At 49.5% G+C, this 12209-nt stretch overlaps 2 protein-coding genes across 8 annotated transcripts in view; one reads left to right on the top strand and one right to left on the bottom strand.

The window, feature by feature from the left end:
* The window catches only part of LOC135316365 (lon protease homolog, mitochondrial-like), a 38779-nt gene extending 31982 nt beyond the window's left edge, over positions 1-6797 (top strand). Inside the window, 1 exon segment of the mRNA XM_064469580.1 lies at positions 1813-6797. Within this exon segment, the coding sequence (XP_064325650.1) occupies positions 1813-2028 (216 nt within the window). The 3' untranslated portion in view covers positions 2029-6797.
* Positions 1-12209, bottom strand: part of MARCHF2 (membrane associated ring-CH-type finger 2) — a 49125-nt gene that overhangs the window by 11274 nt on the left and 25642 nt on the right. The gene's annotated exons all lie outside the window — the stretch shown is intronic.

The following is a 12209-nucleotide window of genomic DNA, read 5'->3' on the forward strand; positions in this document are numbered from 1 at the left end:
GCCATTCTGAGCATAACTTGATGGCCAGACATCCAGAAGGAAATTTCAGAGCAGCCACAACTGTGGTTTGGACAGGAGGGGCTGGGAGAAGGGAGGCAGACCTGCAAGTCACCCCTTGTGTGGCTCTGCAGAGGAGATTAGTGGTGATGAGCTGCATGGGGAAGATAAGGACCACACACAGTCCTGAGCAACCCTAAGAGGAAGCAAGGCTGGACAGCAAAGCTCTACAGCTACGCAGTAAAGCTGCACCTACAAACAGTGCACTGGCAGTCCCATCATTCAAACCCCTGGCCGTGTGCCTGGCTTTCCCTATTCCAACCAGCACAGGGCTGCCCCAGCTACACAGCACTCAGGTGAACCCTGAATTACCCCAACTGGGCGAACATCCCTCTAGCAGCAATCCCAGAGCACCCCATCCCCTGTAAGAAAACATCTTGGGTCACTTTTAACCCTCATACAATAAGAACCTCAGGGACTGAAGGCAGATAGGTATTTTACTGAATTTTATTCTATTTATATTCCTCATGACCTTTGAAACTCCTTCTTCCTCCCTAAGATGGGAGCCAAACATGTAAAGGCAGGAAACAAATTAATTTCCTTTTGAAGTAGTTGATTTACTTTGCCAATATGCACTGACACAGTAAAGAAAAAAAAGAATACCTAAAAAAAAGAAGTATCTTTGGGTGTTGCGGGGCCCATGAAACTAGGGTGAGCCCCAGGTGACAGAAGGCAGGAGGAGGGCATGCAGAAAAAGACACCGGACATCATCAGCTCCTCTGGAAGCCAAGAGCAGAGCTCAAAGTATAACAGAGCAGTCTCCCAGGCAGTCCATCACAGCCCCTGCTACTCCACATGTCTCAGAGCTGGGCTGCATTCTGCCACTTGGGACCGGGGGAATGGACTGATGAAGGACTGCCCCAACAGTGCTCAGCACCCTGCAGTCTTTCTGGGGGGTTTATAAATGGGTGTTTTAGAATAAGCGTACATTGATTTTTACAGCTCATTTACCTTGTGTTGCAAAATGTAAGTGGCTGTGAGCTATTAGCCTCTGTTTCACAAAACACACTGCATGCAGCATTCACACATCCCCCATGGCAGTCCTGTGGCAAGTGGGACCAGCACGGTGCGGGACCAGCACCAGTGGGGCCAGCAGTCTCCGGTCAGCATGTGCTCAGGTCTCTCCCAGCCTCACAGCTAGACCACCCACTCTGGTGACTGTCAGGACCAGCGTGACCTGCCAATCTCACCGGCTTACCCTGCCACAAAGTTCCCCGTGTGCTTCACAGCTACGGTATGATGCAAGCCACAGCAACAACAGGGGTATTTAGCTGTGTAAAGCCAACTGCATTACAAAACATCCCGTGGCCTTTCTGTGCACCAGTTAGCCTGTAGCTGCTCAGAGCCTGTTTTTCTTTCACTGCTGACCTGGTGCCTGGCTGTGTAAGCCAGAAAGAAAAACATGACTTTGACTGACAACAGCACTATCAGCCCTGTCACTGCTCTGAGAAACGTGTCAAATCAAAAAACGCAGCTTCAGAAGGACCGTCACATCCCTTCTCCACCAAAGCCTCCTTGCAGGCCAGCAAGCTCCACGGGCAGCCCCAGCAGGATGATCCTCTTTCCTTTACCAAGGCGGGGAGTGACATTTTCCAATGGAGTACCCAGAGTTCAGGAAGCCAAGACCCAGACACACCCCTAGTCCTGCAAGCAGAGCAGTTAAAAGCTGCAAAGTTGCCCCTCCTCATCCTCTTTTCCCCATTGCACAAATTCCTGCTCCGCAAACCTCAACAAGCTGAATATCTCCTTTTACAGGCACGAGAGCCTTCCCGATGCACTCAGCCTGGCTCCAGCCACCGGGAAGCACAGGGCATTGGGCTGACCCAAGGAGAGCAAGAGCTGCAGGGGCGACAGAGATGGCGGACAGGAGGGGAACCGACCCAAGCAGTGTTGTGGGTCACCAGGACACTTTCCTACACAGCAGCAGGTGCTTCTGTGGTTGGCGTCACCACAGGAAATGCCGTGCCATGACATGCACAAATACAAGGTCATGGCACCACCAGCAGCTGCACCCCAGAGAAACCCCACTGGTAGCAGGTCCTCTGGATCATCAGGGCACAGACAGGGCTGGACAAAACGGTGAAGATGGACATGTAAGGAAGAGACTAGCGCTGGTAAGTGCCAAGAGTGCAGGGATGAAGTATTTCCAGTTTTGGCCCCAAAGAGGCCAGGTTTGCAGAGCAGTGCCAGGGACTGCACAGAGCAATACCAAGACGATCTAGGGTGGGATCTGAGAAGAGCATCTCCAGACAGCAAATGCAAGCAAAGAGAGAAAGGAAGAGATGAGAGAGGAACGGGACTCAGCTGGAGCCAAGAGTGATTTATTTTTCACTAGATACGGGAGTCTAACATGGGCTTGCACTGAGAAAGGAAAGAGACAGGGAAGGGGGAGAGGAGCACAGACAAGAAAGAGAATGGTGCAGTGAGTTCAGCAGAAGAGTTCAAGGAAAGCAAAGAAAAAAAGTCTCTGCGAGGAAGATAAGGCTGGAGGAAGGGTGGGGGAGAGTTTTCGTCACATCAGTTCTCTGAACTGAAGGGGGGGGCAGCAATTGCTGCACCGGGCACTGCACCCAGAGGCAAAATTTCTTTTCCTAACAACATAAGCAGGAATAACAACAACATCACTATTGCTCCCTGCAAACCTCACTTTGCTTGTACCGAAAACATCCCAGCAGCATCTCCCACAGCAACTGAGGTACAGGAGACTACTGAGGTGTAGCAGAACGACTGCGTGAGGCAGACCCACAGGAGGTGGCTCATACTCCAGCGTGACCCAAACAGCCAAGCAAACATCTCCTGAGAATTTCAAACATGCTTTCTTGCAGGCGACAGGTGTGCTTGGAAGTCGTACTTTCTTATGAGACAAAAAAGAAAAAATTCCACTGACCTATATAAAATATCCAGCTTAAGTGAGCCAAAAGTATTAGCAGTCAGTGGAAAATAAGCATCTTTTAATCTAAATTGCATAATAAAACACAAAGAAAAACAGTAGGAGCAAAAAAAGGTCAGTCTCCTATACTGCATGCTACCCTTAGAAGGACAGGGACACACGGATAGTACTAAATCTGCCATTTTTAAATAAAGCATGTTAACACACCTATTGCAGGAAAGCACCAGCACTGAATACATGGAAGCAGAATTTTCTTGGGGCTCCATCATGAAATTGGCTTGCAAGGACAGAAATATGGGAACAAAGGGTGTGGCTAAACTGCTCCAGCGGTGACTGATTCACCAGAGAAATCTTTTTTGGGATTAGTGAGCTGTCTCAAATGAGTTTTGCTTTAGCACAGGTATTAAACACTTAGAGAAGCATTATGAACAAGTCATGCATAACACTCATTAGCTTTTACCTCCAGGATACATTGGCTTTCAGCATCCTGGTAATTTTAGCAAAGCCAGAGCCTTGGCCTCAGCACCAAAGATTCATGCCCACTCTCAGAGCTGTCCTGTAACCCCCAGGTTCCTCTCCCTAGGATTTACACGATGTGTGGAAAAAATTTACATCCTTCCTCTTTAACACAGACTGACATTTTGCTGGAATCAAACAGCCGCTGCTTTGACGCCTGCCCGAGCTGCCAGCCCGGGACATTTCCGCACAGAGACCTTGGCGACAACTGCCCAACGGCAGGATTGCGCCAGGCCAAGCAGACAGCGCCTGCCCAATGGACAATGCAGGCCAAAGGAGATGGGAAACCAAAGCTGAGTCGCAGATGGCCTGAAATGGGAGTCTCGGAGGAGCAGAGGCAGTGTTTCCCATTTAGAAACACTCAGGGGGAGAAAATCAACCATAGCTTAAAGTTAAAATGCTTTACAAGCGGTTAATGAATTTAAAAGAGAAATGAGAGGGTCAGTGCCACAGCAAAATACACAAAACAGGGTGGCCATGGAAAGGAAATATTTTTGCCGGTAACCTGGGAAAGCAGAGGGCAAACGGGCAGGAGTGGGCTCACGTACGCAAAACACGGACCAACCCATGCTCCCACCTCACTTTGGGCAGCGGGCTGCAGCCAGGGAGAAGACCAGGAGCTGTACAGAAGGGCCACGCTTGCTTGTGGCTGTAGAACCTAAGCCACAGCATCACCCTTGATAATGCTTCCTAGAAATACACAATGCATCCAATACAGTACCAAATGGCTCTGCCTGAAAATCCTAGAGGACAAAGCATCTTCAGCAGGGAGAGCACTTTGTAAGAGAAAATACATTTGTGATGGACTTAGCCACAGACAAAAGAAAGGAGTTTACAAGGAAGGGAGAACACTAAGAGGGGGGATATTGAGACTTGTACAACAAGCTGCCCGTAGCAGCACTTACCTTGGTTCTCCTGGAGCCAGAAAAAGGCAGGCACCTCCAGACAAGGTGACCCATCCTAACTTAGGTTTCTAAGGAGGCAGGAATTGATCATTAGAGGCATTTATTTCTCTCCATAGACTACAGGACTCTAAAGAACAAGGTTTGGCTGAGGTAAATTTAAGATGTAAAAAGTCAGGGCAAATAAACCCAACCCTGCCTAGAGAACTGGGTGACCATCCATGTCCTGGGAGAAAGAGCTGCCTAGACTGAAGCAATGCTTCATTTTCAAAGGCCTGCGCTCCTTCTTTTACAATGCCCTGGACAGCAAAGATACAGATATTTCCTGAAGATGAATCCTAGGCGCTAACTGAGCACTTTCTGTGCTTAATGTTATTGGAACAGGTAGTTTCTTCTTTGTTCCAGGAAAGCTGTATGCACTACAACTTATGGTTTGAACATTTCATCTAAATACCTGTTGCTGAAGCCTTCCAGGTGACACAGAAATGTATTTTGCACTTTTTGACTGTGCCAGCAATGCTGGCTAGAGTCTCATGGATTCAGACCGCTTCCCTGGAAACATATGGATGTGCATTAAACTAACATTGATTTAGGCAAGTCAAGTACTGAAAAACCATCCCCCTCCAAGGCTCGGCCATCTCATTCTCTGCTGGGGACATGCTCCTCACGCGAGAGCCCCAGACCATGACCCTCTTGTGCTGGAGGCTATTTCAGGGTCAAGCAGAAGGCACTCTGTCCTTCCACAGCACAGGCACCTCTGGCTACAGACCCTCCCCGGGCACCTGGAACTGCAGTTCAACTCTCTATCTTCACCTGCAGTGGTTCAAAACATGCCCTCAAAAAAGCACTCAGCCCATCAATCTCACAGCCTAACAGTTAACAAAAGTCTTTTTTTTTCAGCTTTCAACTAGCTTCTTAGTTAAAAAATAACTGAACTAGGCTGAACTGCAGGAGATATCCTCCCCACAGCCATGAGTCAGCCCACAGCTGTCAGAGCTGGCTCTGGGCTCAGACAAGTGCCCCACTCCCAGTTCAGGGATCAGGCACACTGGCAGAAAACACTGTTTTTATGTTGAACAGTCCACAACATAAATAAATGGCTGTTTAAAGAAAATAAAAATCCCTAAAGGAGACTGCAAAATTAAATTACTGTTTGGGAAGTGCTCAGATATTACAGCTATAAGTACCCCAGAGAAGCCCACGGGGAAATGAATAATTTTGTCTTGTGAGCAGGGATGCAAGAGCACACAGCCACACAACGCAGTGGCATAAACAAAGTTAGCTAGCGGGCATCTTTCACCCATACTTTCAATCCTGGAAAACGAGTCTGTGACCATGTAGAGCAGATACCACACTGTAATGCAGATATACAAGAAGATCAAAGTAAAAACTAAGGCAGCTAAGGTTGTGGCATTTCCTGACTTTCAAGAACTTTCTGCAGCTTCTGCAGAAGCATTTAGACTCGACCATGTAGCTTCCTCACAGGGCTCGCCAACACGCCTCCACAGTCAGCTCTCAGCCTCTCTCCTTCTGAAAGCTCTTCAAACACACATAGACAGAGCTAGTTTTTCACAGGGCTGATGGCCCATTCACACGGAGATCAGCTGTGCCATCCGGTGACCACCGCAGCCACTACAAGCAGGTCTAAGTGTCCCCAGGCTGGCAAGGCAGGACACAGCAGAGCAAACAGCAAGAGCTAGCTGCTTTCTCCTGTGAGGACCGACATCAGCAGGTAGCATGTCACCTAATTCTCTTGTGGGTTTCACGGTGGCCATGTGAAAGCAGAAAAGGACCAGGATGCCTGGATAGCCTTTCACACCTGGGACAGACCCTTTTATCAACACCACTGCGATAAAGCATGCTCCCACATTGTTCCCACTCCTAGTCTCTATCCCATTTATGCTCCAGTGCTCACTGATTTCTATTTTGACTTCACAGTTTTACTTGGTGAACAGATTTTTATCAGCGCTACTAAACAGCACACACACGAGCATCATTTCCCTGTAAGTTTCAAAATACTTCCCTCCCTGCAACAAAGGAGCAGAGGATTTCTCAGATAAGGTGGCTGAGGGAACTGTGTCATTTTTAAATGACTAAGCAGCCTCTTTCCTCAGCCCTCTTCTCAGAAACAGATTAATAACTTGGGGATGACACTTCCCAAAAGTATTTGGTGAAGAGTTTTGGCCCAATCTGGTGTGGGGATGAGATTAACACCAGTGTCGTGGTTTAGCGGCAGCTCAGCCCCACACAGTCGCTCGCTCACTCCCCCACCGGTAGATGGGGGAGAGAATCAGAAGGGCAACGCTCGTGGGTTGGGATAAGAACAGTTTAATAATTAAAATTAAAAGAAACAACAACAGAAATGCAATGTAAAGGAGAACAACGGGAGGGGGGAAGGGGGAACGAACCGCCCACCACCCGACGCCGCGCCGCCCCCGCGCTGCCACTGCCCCCCCTCAACATACTGGTCATGGTGTCACACGGTATGGAATGAACCTGCCATTGGCCAGTCGGGGTCAGCCGCCCCCACCATGGCCCTGCCCTTCCCAGCCTCCCGCCGGGGAAGCTGGAAAGGTAGCCGACCCCCCACGGTGAGGAGAATTAACCCCTTCTAAGCCAAAACCAGCACAACCAGACTGCAGACAAAGGGTATTAATAGAAAGCACCAGCAGGCTGGCGAAGTGGTTATCAGCTCTTTCAGAAGGGCTCTGCACTGAGGGCAGAGCCTCTGCTAACAGCAGGCACGCTTCTGAGGGTGGCCAAGTTCTGTAAGTTGGCCTCTAAGTGAACAAGAAGCCCAAGCAAACATCACATAGCGAAGCATGCTCATTGTCACTGCTTCTGATGAACACAGATTTAGGTGGTGCAGAAGCTCAGAGCAGTTCTAACAACTCCCAAGGAAAACAAGTAACTGAACTCCAGGACGTCTAACCCAGACTCCAGGCAGGGATCAGTGTTTTACAGCCTGGTGTAAGTAGCAGAACAAGAGGAGGTCCTTCCAGCCAGGTGAGCCACTGCACTCTAGCAGGAGCCCTCCACTTGAGCCACACGCTTAGCAGCTGAACTGTGTCACATGGAGGCCTGGCAGCCCTACATGCCTCAGCCACAGCACGGGCGCTGCTCAGTGCGGCTGTACCAGACACCCAGCACTCTGTCGCGTGGTTGTAACCAGAGTGATGGAATTAACCAACCATGGATGTTGCTATACTCCTTGTACAGCCCTATCCAACTGGGCGTTAAGTCTGGGGACATGGAGTATATCAATCAGTGTATTCTTTGATCTGCATTTTAGTCCCTCGGTAATCATTAATGTGAACAAAACAATAGACAATGTGCTTCTGTCAGAAAAGGATGACAAAATGTGGTTTCGTGTAGTGGACTGAGAAAACTAGCCAAGACTGCCAAGATTAAGAGCCAAGTAGGTAAAAGGTAATTCCGGCAGGGGGAGATCGCGACCACCGACTCACAGACCACCAACCCAAGTAATACCACCTACTCAAAAGAGAACAATGGGAAAGGACAACTGAGCCTGCGCAATAATTTACCTGTGAAGCGAGCAAGTTTGTTCCAATCACCAAAGAGAATAATATCGAATATGTATGGATAAAAGGAATATGTATATTTTTAGTCTATATAAATCACATGGGAAGGTAAGGTATGCACGTTAGGAGGAGCAATCCCCCATGCATCTGGTGCCATGAATAAAGAATGCCTGCCTTTTAACGCTACATTGGTGTTACGAGGTTTATTCCCGTTTTCGGTAACATGGTGGGGAAGCGCTGCCGGCCCCTGGGAAAGAGCAAGAGCAGGCCACTACCATTGGATTTATCAAACCAGGCTGCAGGCTGCTCCTTAAGCCAGGGAAAACGCTTGCTGCCAGTGAACTGCAGGCAAGGGAATTACTCTCGGGCTGTACGATGATGGCAAGCTGCACGTTAGACTCTGCTCTATGGCAGGGATTGCTCTCACCAGCTAACTGGCAGCTTTTCATCAGGTGGTTACCAGCCTCCAAACTCATGAGGCACTAATGGCACTTTATGCAAGCTGTTCCCCCAGCAGACACAGGAGACACCAGAACGAGGCAGATCAACCCCTTTGCTGTGCTCGCAGACAGTCTCCAAACATGGGAAGTAACAAATAATTCACATCCCAAAGCCTTTGACAGCTACCAGTAATGGTTTGAGGGGTCTAGTCCTCTCTGAAAACACAGTGGCATTTATCTTGTGTCTGAGGCTCGTTAAATGCTGCCCACGCATCACCTCTCGGCACTCACAAATTGCTTGTTGGTCACCATACCCTTACAGGCTCCAGTTCAGAGGGGCAGAACTAGCCAGATTTCAACAGGAATTAAAATTTGATTGACCTGGGCCACGCACTCATCCACCTTGGAGTACAGGCAAGAAAGTGCACGGAGGACCCACAACTTTCCTGTCACACTGTCCCAGCAAGCTCCACTTGCCTGCTGAAGGCGCAGACCTCAGTGTCAGAGGAGAAACTCCTCCAACATATGCTGGTCTTTGAGCTTTTATTCCAGTATGCCATTTTCTAAGCCTTTCTAAGCCTGTACTTGTTACGAGGTGCTACGGCATCTGTGAACTATGGCTAAACGCACTTCCACATGTTTGTTTCTGAGCATGAATATTTTGCTAGCTCTTAAGCTAAAACATCTGAAACCCACACTCAAAATTTTGGCCCACTGTGCTGGTTTTGGCTGAGAAGGGGTTAATTCTCCTCACTGTGGGGGTCGGCTACCTTTCCAGCTTCCCGTGCTCTGCCGCGTGGCGGGGGGGGCTGGGAGGGGCAGGGCCATGGTGGGGGCGGCTGACCCCGACTGGCCAATGGCAGGTTCATTCCATACCGTGTGACACCATGACCAGTATGTTGAGGGGGGGCAGTGGCAGCGCGGGGGCGGCGCGGCGTCGGGTCGGCGGGCGGCTGCGGCGCGGGCAGTTTGTTCCGGCGGTTCGTTCCCCCTCTCCCCTCCCTTCCCCCCCCTCCCCCGGGGCTTTGCGCCTCTCGTTGTTCTCCTTTACATTGCATTTCTACTGTTGTTTCTTTTAATTTTAATTATTAAACTGTTCTTATCCCAACCCACGAGCGTTACCCTTCTGATTCTCTCCCCCATCTACCGGTGGGGAGTGAGCGAGCGACTGTGTGGGGCTGAGCTGCCGCTAAACCACGACAGTCTTTTGGCACCCAACGTGGGGCTCAAGGGTTGGAGATAACAACAGCTGCTGGTCACAGCACCATGTTGTCCTTTTTGCAGTTGCTGTTAAAGATCGGTGATGGTTTGTTGAGTCTGCTGTGTTCTGCTGTGATTAGTAATGTTTTGCCTACAAGATTTGTTATATAAACACTCGTTTTCAGCTTTATCTGGTATTTGGGGTTTTTGCTGAAACTGTTACTGTACTTGGGTGTCATGGTTTCAGCTGCGATAGAGTTAATTTTCTTCACTCTAGCTGGTATAGTGCTGTGCTTTGAAATTAGCATGGAAAAAAACCTGTTGAGATAACACACAGATGTTTAGGCTGCTGCTGGGCAGCGCTTATACTAGTCAAGGACATGTCTAGCTTCCCATGCTCTGCCGGGTGCACAAGAAGCCGGGAGGGGAGGGGGCACGGCTAAGAGAGTGGATTCAAACTGACCAAAGGGATATTCCATATCATGTAACGTCATGCCCAGTATGCTACCTGGGAGGGGCTGGCCGGGGGGAGGGAGGGAGCAATCGCGGCTCAGGGACGGGCAGCGTCGGTCGGCGGGTGGTGAGCGGTTGTATCGTTCGTGTTTCTGCGTTTTTGTTCCCTGTTTTCCCTTTCCTCCCTTTTCCCTTTTATTATATTAACCTTACTGTCATTATTATCATAATCATTTATCATCATCATTCTATTGTAGTTATTAAACTGTGCTTATCTCAACCCACAAGTTCTTTTTGCTCGTCCGATTCTCTTCCCCATCCCACAGGGGTGGGGGGGGGTGAGCGAGCGGCTGCGTGGTGTTCAGGTGCCAGCTGAGGCTGAACCACGACAGTCTATTTTTGGCGCCCAACGTGGGGCGAGAAGGGTTTGAGATAATAACAGTTGCTGGTCACAGCATTGATTAATCTGCTCGCAGTATTAGCTTGTCCAGTCTTTACCATGCTGATTGTAAAGTACATGTTAAAACTTGCTGTTGGTTCTGTCAGCTGGCTGTGCTCTGCAGTGATTAGAGATATTTTGCCTAGGAGACTTGTTATTAAAACACTGGCCTTGACTGTTATCAGTTATTTAGGTTTTGCATGGAAGCCGTTACTGTACTACAGCTACCACCTCATGGAGGCAATTAGCAATTATACCTCCTCCTCTGAGGAGTTTTTTATGGAGGAAATACAGAATGGCACCGTAGCTAATATCTTATGTAATGTCTCCTCCCTCCTTACAACAACTTTTCAGTATCTTGAACATCCTTGTGTAGTTAAGATACATCTGTTGATATTGCTTTGGCAAGTGGTATCAGATCTGTCTAAGGTTAGTAAGCAAGTTAAGAATATAATCCAGAGATCTGTCCCAAGGCTTGATAGCTATGCGTGGCAGGGTATGTGGGAAAGTATGGGCAAATGCCTAAGACGGTGGGCACCCCCCATGGTGTGGGACTTCACCCCTGAACAAGTGCAGAATCCTGAAAAATTAGTAGAACATTTGGAGGAAATATGTTGTCACCCTGGCAATTCCAGAGACATACAGATCACTGCCATGTGCTGGGGTCTGGCTTATGCCTATCGAGCCCTATTTAACACTATTCAGTACCCCCAAGGGAAAGAGAAAGGAACTACTCCGACCCCCGTGACAAGTACTGCGGCCACCCAAACCCTCACGACAGACACTGCAGCTACTCCAACCCCAGCGACAAGCACTGCGGCCACCCAAACCGCCGTGACAGAGACTGCAGTTGCTCCAACCCCGGTGATGAGCACTGTGGCCACCCAACCTGCCGCGACAGAGACTGCAGCTACTCCAACCCCGGTGATGAGCACGGCGGCCACCCAACCCGCCGCAACAGAGAATGCAGTTACTCCAACCCTGGTGACGAGCACTGCGGCCACCCAACCCGTTGCGACAGATACTGCAGCTGCTCCAACCCCGGTGATGAGCACGGCGGCCACCCAACCCATTGCGACAGATACTGCAGCTGCTCCAACCCCGGTGATGAGCACGGCTGCCACTCAAACCCCCACGACAGGCACTGCAGCTACTCAAACCCCAGTGCCAAGCGTTGCAGCTGAACCAGAGGACCAACCTGTGCCAGTATCAGTCGCCCCTATACGCAAGAAGAAATCATGGAAGAGAAAGTCAACTCGTTTAGAAAGAGATTACGATGAACCAGGGCCATCACGAGAAGAGGAGGAGGAGGAGGAACCATGTGTACAAGAAACGGAAACTACCCGATCTCTATCCTTGAGTGAGTTGCGGGATATACGGAAAGATTTCGGGCGTCATTCAGGTGAGCACGTTATCACCTGGCTGCTCCGATGCTGGGATAATGGGGCCAGTAGTTTGGAATTAGAGGGGAAGGAAGCCAAACAACTGGGATCCCTCTCTAGGGAAGGGGGCATTGATAAAGCAATTGGAAAAGGAACACAAGCCCTCAGCCTCTGGAGGCGGCTCCTGGCCGCGGTGAGAGAGAGGTATCCCTTCAAAGAAGATATTGTATTTCGCCTAGGAAAATGGACGACCATGGAGAAAGGCGTTCAGCATCTAAGGGAATTAGCCGTGCTTGAGGTGGTTTATGGTGACCTGGACGATCAACGGTCCTCCAAAGATCCAGATGAAGCCGAGTGCACACGACCCATGTGGCGGAAGTTTGTACGG

This window comes from Phalacrocorax carbo, chromosome 19 (assembly GCF_963921805.1).
Source record: "Phalacrocorax carbo chromosome 19, bPhaCar2.1, whole genome shotgun sequence".
NCBI classification, from domain to species: Eukaryota; Metazoa; Chordata; class Aves; order Suliformes; family Phalacrocoracidae; genus Phalacrocorax; species Phalacrocorax carbo.